The sequence below is a fragment of the Lepisosteus oculatus genome, chromosome 15 (genome assembly GCF_040954835.1).
Source record: "Lepisosteus oculatus isolate fLepOcu1 chromosome 15, fLepOcu1.hap2, whole genome shotgun sequence".
NCBI lineage: Eukaryota > Metazoa > Chordata > Actinopteri > Semionotiformes > Lepisosteidae > Lepisosteus > Lepisosteus oculatus.
Window position 1 is genome coordinate 33,255,897 of NC_090710.1, and position 15,261 is coordinate 33,271,157.

General features: G+C 33.9%; 1 protein-coding gene across 10 annotated transcripts in view; it reads right to left on the bottom strand.

Moving 5' to 3' along the window:
- Positions 1-6,488: 6,488 nt before the first annotated feature.
- The window catches only part of LOC102690903 (dachshund homolog 1), a 183,290-nt gene continuing 174,517 nt past the window's right edge, over positions 6,489-15,261 (bottom strand). For all 10 annotated transcript variants that reach the window (XM_069178789.1, XM_069178788.1, XM_069178790.1 and 7 more), the window contains one exon: positions 6,489-9,277. In XM_069178789.1, coding sequence (XP_069034890.1) covers positions 9,240-9,277 — 38 coding nt within the window. In that variant the 3' untranslated portion in view covers positions 6,489-9,239. The remainder of the gene's footprint in view (positions 9,278-15,261) is intronic.

The window sequence follows — 15,261 nt, forward strand, 5'->3', positions numbered from 1 at the left end:
TGATAAGTTTGGAATTTTTTCAAAATTAACAGTATTGTATATCAACAGAAAATGTACAGAAAAATATGAAAAAGTACGAATTAAAAAGTTTAACTTTTCAATATGAAATGCGACAATTTGTTAAAATGAAAACTTTTGTGAATGTTCTGTTTGGTATCAACATTTTTTACACTTCCTGTGGTATTGAGGCTTAGACCTGATCAGTCTTTAGACATCCTGCTAGAGATGTTCTGCTGTTCTATCCTGTTGGTCACGCAGATATTCAACTGGACAAAGGTCAGGAGTAAAAAACTGTCCACAGCAAGAAATCACCCTTAATTTCTTCACGTTGTGCCACTGTAATCCTAGCATTGTTGGCCATGCATTGTCATGGTGGAAATTGAGCACCCCTGGCTGATACAAACAGAAAAGGTCTTGGGGCAAGAACTTTATCAACATACTGTACAGTATCACCAAATAGTAAGGTTGCCCACAATGTTTACCAAAAGGGTTCTAGTGATAAAGGTGAGTCTTCGCAGCATCATTAACCTTCCATCGACCCGCCAGTATGCTTGAACAGTGCTTGAAGAGTGCAGCTCTACTGTACCTCCGCAGTGACCCAGACATGGCCTCAAAAGTGCCCCTCATCAGAAAGTTGGGGTTTCAGCTATGCCAAATGAGTGAGTTACATTGTTTGACTACTGACTGGGTTCCAAGGGGCATCTCTCAGCTGTCAACTTGTTAGTCTTGAATGGCCTATAAGCATGCACGTTTTTGTGTGGACGGTGGGCTACAGTCACTTTGCTGATCTGCAAGTTCTTTCTTCCTGGAACCTGGCAAATTCTATGTAGTGCAGCCTGAAAACTATTACACAGATGGAACAAATAGTTATTTCCAGGAGATACTGTACACAGTAGCCTGTTTCCCACAGGCCTTGTTTCCCTTTTAATTGGACAAGTCTGCTGATGGCTGAAAGAGAACATGCCGTTCTTTGGGATGGTGACATCTTTCACAAAAGGACCACCTTCACTACAGAAGAGGGGTATGATCATATCCCTTGCTGTTCTTGAATTAATTTAAAAAATGTCTTTTTGATTGGATATTGCATAATCAACTCCTTTTGGCAATTTTATTACAGCTTAAGTGCCAAACTTTGAGCATCTGGAATTTGGATTAAATCACATGACTTGAACTCAGCATTTAGAAAAATATCAACAAACTTATTTGATCACTAATTATAATGTAAATCAAATATTTTCCTCCAAAATGTAAATAATATATATGCACCCAGTGAGATTGCTGCATTTGCATTGTGCATCAGTAGATGTTTTTAATTTGTTAGTGCCAAATGAGGGAATAATTGCACAAAAATTGCACTAACATTCTATTGTTCTGTTTCCCTCCTCGCCACAAACTCAGAGATATTCTTTGTTGGAAGCACACACGGTGTGTTCTATTGTAGTTGTGTATTTTTGAGAATCTTTTTGTTTTTCATTGCTATGCTGTTTTATGGAAGGTGTTGTCATTGTTGTCAGAATTTGTTTGGAACTTTCAAATTAATGTGTCCTCTCCACAAATTTAATGCAAAAAATAGTAGCCTACAAATGTTACATTTAAAATTACACATCAAAAGGCTGAAATCCTGCAATGAAAACACTATAATTATTAAAATGCATGATATAGAAACTAAAGATTCTATTAATTATTATGTGCTGAATGATCATTGTTCAGTATTGTCTCTTTAAAGACAAGCTGTTTTTCTAGTTCTGAATTAATTTCGCTCCAATGCACAACAAGTGTTTCAGCTTGTCATAGTTTCTCTCCAAGCAGTAATTTCAGTGACAGCACGGCTAATCACTTTTCTCAGCACAGACCCAGGAGTGTTTAACTCCACCCTCCCCTCCCCACTACCATTTCTTTTGTACTTTTGTAGAAGCAATATTTTCTATCCACTATAAAAATCCATGGTCCATTGAGTTAATTTTAGACACTCTTGTAATTGGAATACTGAATCAACTTTTCATTGCCACCAAAACCAATAAAACAGTAAAGTGTCTTAAGTGCAAATCAAAAGCTCAATCTGATAGAGGAGAAGGATTTGAAATACCTTAATATAGATCCATAAATTCTATAGGTAAATATGGGTTTTAATAGTGACTTTTTCTTTCAAATGATTAATCTTTGTATCTGGCTAATTAATCAATCAATTACTCTACCAATTTACCATGCACTATAATGGAAGTTGTAATGTGTTAAAGGTGTTTCTTATTTGGGCATTAAGAAAGATAAAAGCAGCTCCATGTAAGACCTGGGGTAGGATTGCCTACATATGGGATTAATGACATGAAATTCTTTCGGTAACAGTACGTTTCTAATCATTGAGACTGTATCTTTTCCCTTTTATTCTTGTCTCCCAGTCTTATTTGAAGATCAGGGGCATCACCGGGGGGAATACATGAGTGCCACTTTCCAAACTCTCCAAGTGTCAGCTTTTGTAAAATGTTAAAAGGCTTCTGCACAAACCACCCTGATGTAATCATACTGTATAGGATGAAACATTTTTTCTCTTGACAATCCTTGTGTTAAAAAAAGTGTAGGTTAACGATACTGCAGAACCTGCCCAAAATAAGTGAAAAACCTGTTTCAAACTCACACATCTCTGTGACCCATTAATAAAACGGCTGTGGGTTTTGGCAGCTGCACAGCTTCTCTGGATGTACAGCACCCGAGTCTGCTGTGACTGAGCAGACACCCAGGTACAATCCTCTCTACCCGCTACTGCCACCAAAGCAGGAGATCTTAAATGCCTTGGGTCACCTTTGTATTTCCAAACACTTAGTACAAACTGTGATAGGAAGTGAGTGATATAGAGTTGCCCATTTGTAAATGAGAAAAATTTCAAAAATGAAATTGCATACATGAATATTCCAGTTACTGGATGTATAGTACTTAATATCCTCTTACCGTATATACTTAAAATAATATCCTCTTCCTATGAATGTCTTATATTGTGTACTGTATATATTTCCCTATTCTACTGTACACTAACAATATGAAATTCAGATAGTTACATGTAACATTGCTAAGACTGTGGCATCACCCCCTTGGAATTACACTACATTCTGGTGCTGCGACACTGCAGTCTATGGAGCCACACTGTGTGCTTTGGAAGTTAGAGTTGATCATAAGTGACCAGGATTCAATTCCAAGAGGGGCAGAGCTGCATCTGTCACATCCTCTGTATCTTTTTTTCTGTACATGCACCTATTGCATGTCTGGTATCCATTGTAAGTTGCCCTCGATACGGGGACCTGCCTGCTGTACATTTGGTTGGATTTTGGAATTTAACAGTGCGTGAAGCTGTTAATCACCATTTCTGCAAAGAAAAAGTCTCCATCACTCAATAGAAATTCCATTGTAAATAATACAGCAAAGACAACATCCCACTAACCGTAGCTGCATACTATTATCCAGAAAAGTTATGTGCACAAAAGAGATGTTCACTGTAATGCACAGTTCTTTTATTGTGTCCTTTTCTTTTTTGATTCTATGCACATTGACTTCAAAGACTTGACTCATGACTTTCTCATGCCTATTGTAAGGGAAATATGCAGGTTAAAAATTAAACATCTACATTTAAAACAAAAAAGGGACTGGCTTGGCTGCTTGCCTTAAAAATGACAACTTGGAAGGAAGATGCAAATAATGTTTAAAAGGAAGGTTTTATTCAACTGACAAGACAGTCAAGATCCATCATCTCTGACTCGCGGTGGTCGACTGGCACACAAACAACCCCCACTGATGTCTCCCCCAGCTGTCTAGTCAGGGTGCTCCTTCTGACCCACTCATGCCCAAGGTATATTTAAATATCCAACACCGCTGCTAAACAAACTTAAAACCTTGTTCGATTTTCCTTCTTCAATACATGTGTCTTAACAACCCTTTCGACTTAACTTTTTTAACTATTTACAGGTTTAACCTGTCATGTGGCTTTCTAGTTCAGGTTATATTGTAACAGTTGATTTCCACATTGAACAAAATGCACAATCTAAATACAGTATGTTTTTGTCATGTTTTTGTGATGATTTTAGCAAACATGCCAATAAAAGTAGTAAGCTAACTAGTACTAGAATTAAAGCATTGAGGGTAAAGAAAAGCTTTTGTGAAACCGTAATTTTTTTAAGAAGTGAAGGTTAGTTTCATGCTGAAAGCCTTTTTCAGGTGTGAACAGCTGATATGCCCATTTCTTCTTCCTGCGTTTCAGCGTGAAATTAACCTTTATGTGTGCTTTGCAGCTGATGTACTGTATACTGATGCAGGTCCTCACTTGAACATCAGACTTTTTATTCTCAGTCTTTGTAGGAACACTTATAATGTTTTTGCCAATATTTGTATGACTGAAGCGTAGCAGATTTTTAAATGAATGCAGTTAAAACTATTTACAGAATGTGATGGCCAAGTGTCATCAGAGCTACAGTATCTGCTTCTAATGGCATCTGAAATGATATCCCTAGTGGAGATGTTGATTCTTCATAAAGGTGAAAGTTAGATAATAGATAATGGTAGGATAGTTGCATTGTTGTACATTGATTCTTTTATCTTAGTGTCATTGTAAAAACTGTTGTCACAATGGTAATTGCTGGATCAAGTGTTGACTGTATGACATCACTCATAGTTTCCAGAGAATTATTTTTTCCAAAACCATATCTTATGAAAAAACTGTAACATCAGGCATCTACAGTATATAGTTCATACAGGCCTGTATCACAGCTCATATCGTTATATACAGTATATTTCATCTATAATCTATAGGTTAAATTTTTAAGAGATACGGAAAGTAGTGGAAAATGACAAATGCTGAATGAAAATTTTTATCTACAACAATTAAAAAGCTTATAAATCTTAAAAGAACCATAATAATATTAAACCAAACAAAGAAATGTGTAGATTCCGAACAGATCTATGTTCAAATAAGTGGGTGATGTCTTGTAGCAGGATAATAAAGGAAACTCAAACTCTTTAACCGATGCATTTAAGCAACTAGAGTATATTGAGTATCAAAATAAACATATTTCTCTGTTCATGGCTGTATAATGTTGAAAAATAATTTACCTGGATTCTGGATATTGAGTGAATGTTGTAGTGTCATTTAGATTAATTCATCATTCATGACTGACTGTGAGTAACTTTGACTGTTGCATAAGCACTAAATCAATTAGGTCAGGCATGGGTGATTGATGAGATGGGTGATCTTTTTGTAAAAACAGAATAGCCGGTTCTTTTCTGTTCACACACCATAACAATATTGCCAGCTGTGTGTTTCTTATGTCTCTGCTCATAGCTACTGTACAAATCTCGCTTCCATACTTATAGAATATGCATAAGGGGAGAATAAGTAGGTGTGACCCACCATTAAGTCACTTAAATTTGAACACATACTGTACTATGAAGATCAAGGCAAAAGAACAAAGAAAACCAAAACATCCTACTTAAAACTGAACAAAACGTTTGTGCCGTTTGTGCCAACGTTTGTCGCCTCCTGTGTTTTTGTCAGGACATGGGAGACCTGTCAAACTGAAGAACTGTCATACTGTACAGTGTAAACTTTTTGTCATCCTGTTTTTGAGAAAGCAGTCTGTTTGAGATGTATTCATTGATCATGTTTTTCAAAGAAGTGTCAATACAGGTTTGAACACATGATTATTCCAGTTAGTTCTGTCCCATATTCTGGTTATTAAACAATTATACCTTTTTACACCTGCGCAGGAGGTTACCATATAGAAAGTATATCCAGATTTGAAGATAAATACAGCAATCTCAACAGAAAACAATAGAAACTGGTAGATTTAAGTAGTAGAAAAAATGAAAAAGACATTCCTGAGCCTAGCAGTCACAAATACAGAGCTATTAGCTTAAACAAGGTTGAGTTAATGGCCCATGCTCTAACAAAATGTCTGCATGCAATTGCAAACACACACTGAAGACACGAGTAACAGATCTGAAGTAACATTTGTAATATTGCACAAATAATTGTCCATTTCATGAAATATAATATGCTCATACATCCATGCATACTGTATGCACTCAGGTAAAGCAAATGTAACCCCACTTTGTGGTGATCAGCACAATGTCTTATAGTCTTGAATTCATGGATATATTACAATAATACAGAGAAAGCGCAAAATAACAGCTTCATAAACTCTGAAACGTGTATAAATAAATCATGTAGATGGAAGCAGTTTGCTTATCTGGCAAGAAAAATATGGAAAAAATGTGCTTGTTAAACAATAATCACAGAGTGTGCTTTTATGATATTTTTCAGCACAGTAACTCATGATAGAAAAATAGCAGCTGCATGTTAAATCAAAAATTCTACGCTATTGTTCTCTTAGCAATGTAAAAAGCTGACTTCTGTTGTTTTAGGGTTCCTCACTGACAGAAAGCAAATATCCTATGATGTGTTATATATTGCCTGGAAGTCTTATCAAGTGAAACAAAGGCTACAAGTCTTAAGATTTCAGACAGTTTTATTAGCAGATTGTTGAAAAGAAAAAAAAATTAAATACAGTAAAACGTGGTTTCTCACATTGAAACTGGACTCATAGATCTAAGCTACCATAGAAAAAAACCTTGCATTCTTGAATTATGATGTAAAAACAGATTTTTCTTTTTTGTACAGTTTTTTTTGTACAACAAAATTTGTAATAACCTTTTTCCTTTTTTATTTTCACTTTTAGAAAACGTTAAATACATAGATAAAAATAGACAATTTCCATAGGTCCTACGTGAAAATGAGCACGGTCTGTTCCAATGGCTTGCATAGAGTGCCGATGTTGTTATCATACAAGACAGCCTGATGCTAATATTGTTAACATATATTAAAAAAGCAACATGAACAGTAACTTGAAAAATGAATTTTATGATACAAAGTGAGATAATTTGAAATGTTTCCAGACATTGTTCCTTCATCCTTTAAAATAGAGCTTCTTCTTACTGTTTGAATCTCCTCTTTATGGAAATTGTGACACTGTTCTCGCAGTAGGAATCGGTCACATTACGTAACCCAATGAACTCTCTTACTGTCAACTCTATGCAAGGAGCAGAGCAATGCGAAGTGCTACTAGGTACTAATACTATTTTTTTCTCATTAGAAAGTGGACAAAAAGCTTGTCATTATCATACACAGGTGTTAACCCTTTAAAGACTAAAATAATCCCAATATTTAAATCAGCCAGCCAGTACCTTTCATGATTTTCATGATATTTAACTATGGAGTTTTACCAATAGTGTTGCATTGTGCTGAACAGAAGTACAGTAGCTGTAACAAAGGAAATATACAATGTTTGTGTTCTCTTTGAAGGAATGAAGAGAAGATGCAGATGGGTTTCACTATTAATTTGGAATAGCTGCAGTAAACCTATTTTGAAAGAATAAAGCATGGTTCTCTCATTTACACAAACTTTAGTATTTGGAGATAGCACTGAATATTTAAAAAAAAAAACTTCCTCATGGAGTAAAACTTGTATCAGTATTTCTGAAATATTAATAGTTTTCTGCCTTGTAATACAAAGTAAAAAGGAACAATATGCTCATAAATCTTGCTACAGTGCGTAACTGCAAGTAATATGTTATACTTTATACATATAAAAATATTTAGAACTTAATACATTGAACACTTGTTAGCCTAATTAGAATAAATTATATGGCAAATGAACTGTTTTCCACCAGGTCAGATTGATCAAATCATGTTGTCTGAAGTACATGTGTATTTGTATTTGATGCCCCTGGAACTTATTATGACAAAGTAAATAAGTAAAAAAAAATACAAGTTAAAAGTCAATAGCTGCCAACATTTTGCACAAGTCAGACAAATCAAGCACACCCTCAGCAATTTAATCACAAATTATGATAGTTTATAAATAAGTAATAAGATTTTTAAATATAAAATGCTTATTATCTTGTTATAAAAGGCATGACTGTCAAACTTAGGCTTCAAAGGGTTAACTTGTCAACAAGTCAATGCAAAATTAACATAAAATCTACACTACAGAGTTAAATTCTGTGTCATAGGTTTACTTCCAGTTATCTGCACAGAATGTGAAAACATAATGGTTTTCATCAATAACAGTGAGAATTACATAGAAACCAACCTTGCTAAATACAAGGGCAGAAGACAGACTTCAGCCAATCAATACATAAAATGTTTCTGTAAGTTGGAGCTGATTTTTAACAATGATGTGTGTTATTGTTATAAAAATAAATCTGATGTCTGAATCACAGCACAGCCACGAACACAAAAAAGTCTTCTTTTCCTTTTTATAAATAAATAGTGGCTGTTAAAATGGAGATTTTTATATTTCTTCAGACATCAAAAAATCCATCAATACCATGACTCCAGGACAAACATATACATGCCTGCATGCTTAAAAACGAGAAAGGCAGCTTTTCTGACATTAAGGTGACTGAACAAAAAGAAAGTAAAATGATATTTGGGGAGCAAAAAATCCAATTTAGATGTTTCATTTTCTAATAAATCTACTGCATACATAATACCATCTTTCCATAACTTTATATATACAAACCATCTTATTAACTATTTTCAAAAGCCACCCTTCACTGTTGAGCAGGGATAAACACAATGAAGAAAAGGAGACAGTGGATTGTTTTGCTTTTTCTTCTGATTCAGAAAACATTCAAATGAAAGTTTAGCCGATTCTTTCTACTGAATGCAGTCCAATCATACATTTCACCGGATGCCTTCCCAAACCAAGAATTTTTGTGTGTTTGCGAATAACTGTAACAGTTAAAAATCTGATCCGGTTCCTTTTTTGAAGCTTTCTTGCTGGTATGAATACAGTATAAAAATTTTTCCACTTAAGAGTATGGTTAATTTTTTATTTTTATTTAAATATTACACGTGTACTTCCCAATACTTCTGTCTTCTGTGCTCAGTTCTCAGCTTGCAGAATAGGAGGTTTTACACACATAAAACAGGTGTCATACCTGGGCTCACAACACTCAGTTCATGTTGGCAATATGTGTAAGAGTCTTTTTTACATATCAGTCTCTCCTCCTTGGCCACTAAGAGCAGCATCTGAACATCTTCAAAAGTCATCTGGTTTCTTAAGAAATGACAAGGTCTCTGATTTGTCCTTTCTGTGACATTGCTGTGAAAGGTTCTTCAAAACATCCTGATTCTGTTTTCATTTTAAAGTTTTTTTCTTTTTAAATTTAAATGGAAAAGAATCTTCATTCTTGGCTCAGTACATCACTGTAGTTTTCAAAAAAAGTCTTCCATCTGTTAAAAAACAAATAGAAATAAGTATAAGGATACACATTTATACTGTTAAGAATTAGAATGAAAGAAAACAGACAAACCATATGCAATTCCTTTAAAGAAAATGATTGTAGTAAGAGTTTTTACAAATTCTGCTTGTTAATTATTATTGCTATTTTTATTAGATTAAATGAAATGTACAAGACTGAAAACGAGAGATCTCTGAACTGAGAGACAAATCGTCCTATTCAAAGTGAGTGAGGTTTCTGTCATAATGTTGCTTAGTAGAACTTTGCAGTAAATAGAACTGATTGAAGATGACATGAAAATATATCACTCGAAAGAGAATTACGCAGGATGAGAGAGCCAGGATAATTTGTTCATTGCAATTCACTTGAAGACTAATTACAAACTACAGTATATAGAAAAAACAAAGCTTAGCCATATCATTCACACGAAGGACATTTTGATATGCATGTCAACAAGTAAAACAGATCTGATTTCAGAGTGACATAGTATAATAGGAAAAAGGCAAGACTGCAAAGCAAAGAAAACATTTACATCTCTACATAGGTAGGCTTAGATATGTACAGTAGGCTTAATTTTAGGCTCCCAGAGGTGTAGAGTTGCAACTACAGATAAAATAAAAACTGGTTTTCCATAGTATTATGCTGTTTTACCCAGAACAAAAGGGCTCACTTAATAATTCAGCTCACTTCTGCAATCTCTAAAAGCAATGGGAGCAATGGGAGTTGATCTTCTCTCCACAAAAGTAAGAAAAATGCATTCTTATTTAATGCTCAAATAGACATATAATCTATACATGTTTTCTGTACTAGAATTGGGGCATTAACAAGTGGTTCACAGAAGCTCAATTAAGAGCAAAGCCAGGAATATTACAATTCAAGAAAGAACTTAAAATTACAAATCTTGCAATCAATTTATTTGAACCAAAATTAAAACTACTGTGATAAGACTGTAATAGGTGATTATTAATCCTCATTAAGAAAACAACTTATTTTAATTTTTGAACTTCTTCTTTAAAGAGGCATAATTTTCCTCTGCTGAAACAGATGTGCATTTTTTTTAAAGATGCTTTATGTACAGTATAATATTTTTTCTTCTCTTTTCTCTGAATTTCGCCCTGTTTTAAATAACAGTTATATGCTTTTCTACTGAAGTGGTTGTCACTTTGTTTAATATAGTTAATCCTGAGATGTCTATATTTTGTCGCACAAAAAGTAATCTTCTAGCTTTACGAAATTGTAGAAAGGAACAAATGATATTGTTGAGGAAGATCAGGCTGTTTTGTAAAAGTGATAGATTAACAAATATTACATTTATATCAGGCTGCTCAGGTACTTTGAGTTGTGATTGCATTTTAGGAGATTCTGATCAATGTGAATGTGAGATTGCCAAATGACAAGCTTGCTTTCCTCTCACCCACACGAAGCTTTACCAGTAACAGTCAAAGATACTGTATTTTAATTATACAGATATATAACAAAATGTATTACTAAATCTATAGTATATATATAATAGATGTTATAATAGTAGAAAACAGCAGGGGAGGCTCTGACTATGTAGTTGATATTCATATCATAAATATATTGTAACTCATTGAGTCTAAAATGTCTATATATCTATCTGAAATAACAATGTTCACACAGCACTATCTCTTACTTAAATAGAATAAATGAGAAAAGGTTACTTCTATTTGAATAATCAGATTATGTAAGACTGTTTATATGTAAATATATCCAGTAATTAAATAAATTGGACTGATCATGCTGAAGAATGGGCTGTACATACTATACTGCAGAACATACAGTACTACATTATATGGACAATTCAGTATATTGTAGAAGAGTACAACATGGGGTTGCTAACATAGGTTTGGTAGGAGGACCAATTGTAATCTGGTACTTTCATGCATACAGTAAGTACTCCTGCAGAGCACCTCTTTGTGCACAACGATTCTGGTCCCCCTTCCCTTCACCTCATCTTCGCCCTTACTGCAGCCTCCCTGGTTCATTCCTCACAAATGAAAGGGGGTTTTGTCAACCTTGACCTTAGGGCCAGTGCTGTTATTTTTACAGCCAGATGAGTTATTGCCAAACACTAAAATATTAAGTATGCTGTCCCTTTATATTTAAATCATTGCATCACATTAATTTGAATTTGACTGAACTACTGAACTGATGTTAGCAAATTTAATTAAAAGGTCTCTTCGATAAACACATTACAGTTAACAGGTTAATACATTAACCCTTTACATACATCCAAAACAAAAGATCATAAACTGTCAATGAATATTTTATCTTTTAACAAATGTGAACAGTAACACAAGGATATCTTTTAAAATCCTGTAAACACAATGATGTTTAATAAAACAGGCAGAGTAAAAACAACAAGCAAGAACAAAAATAGCATGTGTTTTAAATGTTTCTTGTGATGCTTGTTTGAACATAATATTGCACTCATGATGTGAAGCCCTACATAAATTACATTTCCTGTAAGGAAGTAGGTTTATTGAAAACAGCATCTCTTGTTCCCAGACACTATCTCCAGACACCTGTAATCTAACGAGCTTTGTCCATTTTCAAAGAACACTCATTCATGCATGCCTGAGTGCACACCAGCTCTCTGATTTGAAGCTGGTAAAAGCATCTGTTAGGCATGGCTCAGAAGCTTGTTTGATGTATGTTGCCCTTACATTTCCTAGCTATGAACAACAACAAAATACTGTTACAGACTTTAACCAGAATTTCCTCTATTCAAGTTCGCATCTAAATTATTCCATTTAAAAGGGAAACATGTAAAAACGTGATGACAAACTGGATGATTGATGTGCTGTTTAGATTCTAACATGACGACAAGGGAAGTCAAAATGGAAGCAAACGAGTATGTGGGAACAGAGCATACAGCAGAGAGAATATTTTGCAGAGGAAATACCTAATTATGGACAAGATTTCATTCTAAAATCATTTGTTATTTTTAAGTAATTTAAAATTTGTTGATAGGATCTGAAAGATACATACAGTACAAACAAAAAAGGTCTGGATAAGCATAGGAAGTCTGTGATATGGGGAGTCTCACTCACAGAAGCCTGGGAATAAAAATAAAATGTAAAAACCTAACATATCTTTGACACAATTAGCCGTTCACATCAGACATGCTTTTAAAATGCACTTTTCCTCAACTGTTTTACTTAAACTCCCATGTTCGGCTATATCTTTCATGAAAGGGTTTTACTGTATATAATCTGATTTGTTTTTTTAATGGTTTATACAAGACCAGTTAACAACAGAAGGGCAATATGAAATGTAATTCCTTGTTTTCAGTAACTGATTTAATATTATACTGTATATCAAATATCAAAACAAAGTACTCGAGTTAGGCACTGGAGAGCTATAAATCATTGCACTGCATGATAAAAAAAAACTACAGCTTTGCATATTTAGTCAGAAAGTATTTCTTTTCAATGGCCAGTTCTAAGTAGATATACATCTTTGCTATTTATTTTTTTAGCAGCCCTGTGAACTTGGCTACTGTTGTTCTGTGTTCTGTCAAGAGAACAAAGGCCATTCCAGGAAAAGACAAACACAAGGGCTAATTACAGCAAGCAGACCTGAATCTCTAAGGCATTGCATTCTGGCCACTTCTATTGAAGCAACACTATGGAATTCTATGTAAAACTCATTATAGCGTGAAGTCATTGCTAAAAATAATCTGTGTGTAACTCTACTGTGCTTTCAGTATGTTCAGAGTCCAGGCAAAAATTAATCCTACTCTGCTGCAGCTGCTTCAGCCTGAAACAGTGATAGCAAAATGCATGGAGTTACAGTAGCTTCCATACCGGAATGCAGACTGTACTACAGTAATGAAGAGGTCAAGAAAATGCCAAGGTGTGAAAGAGTTATAGTATGTAAGCAAAGCTTGCCAAACTTCTTTTTTGTTACCATTATCCTAGAAAAAATATTCAAGGAAAATGTTAGACTCAGAAAGCGTGAGAGTAAATTATGGTAATCACTTTCAACAATTAAATGAGATAATCCTTTAATTGGCCATGGGAATTTCAGCATTTAAGATGTAGTCATAGTGTCATCAAAAAGTTGGACTGATAATGACATTTATTTTTCCTCTCAAGTTAATCTGAGCATGCTGACACTTATTTCTTAATATCTGAATATCACAATTACCCTAAAATAGGGCTGCACAACCCCGGGTCCCTTTCACCCCAGTGTTAGCTGGTTTGTGTTCCAGAGGAGATATTGAACTTAATTGAACCCCAGGCTGAATAATATACTATTTTTAGTGATTTTTAAAAATAATTTACTAGCTATACATGTTTAATTGCTTTGAGCTCAGAAGCTGTAAGTGATTTTAAATTTACCTATAAATCTGTGCAATTAACTTCAAAACTACAATATTCAAGAAAGAGAAGGTCTAATCAATCCCATTATTTCTTCAATTAAGCAACCATGGGTTGAGCTAGAATGAAAATGAGCAGACAGGAGGACCAGGATTGGAAAGTATTATATAGTGTTATATTTTTGTGCCAAGGATGACAATTTAAATCAATAAACTTGATCTAGTTAACAATTAACTTGATGAACCACCAACAGATATAAAAGGATGCTGCTCAATTTATGAGACAATCCACGTCTTATGCTGGTGACTTTGTTACAGTTGATCAAGGTTTGTATCATTAACTCTTTTTACTGTATTCTGAGTATTATTTATTCTTCCTGCCAAATGACTCACTTTCTCTGCACCAGTGTGGAGCAATATAACAGAGTAATAACATATTGTCTGTAACTTAAACAATGTGCAGATTTGAAATGGTAAATTAAAACGAATGTAAATACTGTGCAACTTTTCACAGAATACATGTTCTCTTGCCTTGAGGGGTTGTTTTTATTACTTAAACATGAAAGGTATCAATTTGCAGTATTTATATTTGGCAGGGCATCAATGTCAAAGCAGACTAACCATTTTTTCAAATATTCTGGACTTAAAATATATAAAACGGCACATATACACAATTAAATATTGCCTGCAGCAACTAAACCTTACTAGATACAGATAGGCAGAAAATTTAAAACAAAAAAGCATGATATATTTAATACATATTAGCATTTCATAAAGTGTAAAAAACCATAAAGACTAATCATGTGATGTGTATTTGTAAAGTCTTGAAAATATCTTTATTACAGTCCCAATATTTATTTTTGTAATTGTATGCAAGATACGTAGTGTAACAGATATACTTTCATAAAATACTAAGGTGAGGGATATGTCATTTAAGTAATCAATCCGACTCTTTAATTTATTTAAAAAATAATCAAATTAAAAGTATATAGAGCATGTCTGTGCTAAAGAAAAAGCTGTTTTGATAGGAACAGTTAAAAAGAAAAAGGAACATTTTCTAATTGAAATATATGTCTTTGATTTCCTGGTAAGAAAAAGCTTGTGATGCCAGGCACATTAAAATAGTGTTTTTATAAAAGAAAACCCTCATTAAAATATGTAAAAACTTTAGCATTTTCTAATTCAAATCAAGATGAGAAGTTCATTAAAGAAGATAAATATTTCATTAGATGCTAAATAAAACAAAGGGAATTTTTGGCTTCTCTCAGCATAAAATTCCTTTGAAAGATTAATTAATACATGTAAATTATGCAAATTATGCCCATGCAAATATTTTATGAAGACAATTAAGGGAACCATTAATTACTGCCTTTTTTGCTTCACTGAGATTCATTCATTTAATTTTAATTTCACTTTAACTGTTTTGATGTTTAATCTTGCAACAAAGAACTTTATCTCTCCTAGCAGGGTCACGTAAACTTGCAAAACACATCAAGTGGCAAGCTAAAGGATTCAGGAAAGAGATTCTCAGTGCTATGTTTAGCATCACCAGGAATTTGTGACAAGATGCACTCCCAAAAGCTAAGAGACTGGAAATACATGTGAGCTCATTCTTGGAATAGGTTCAAATA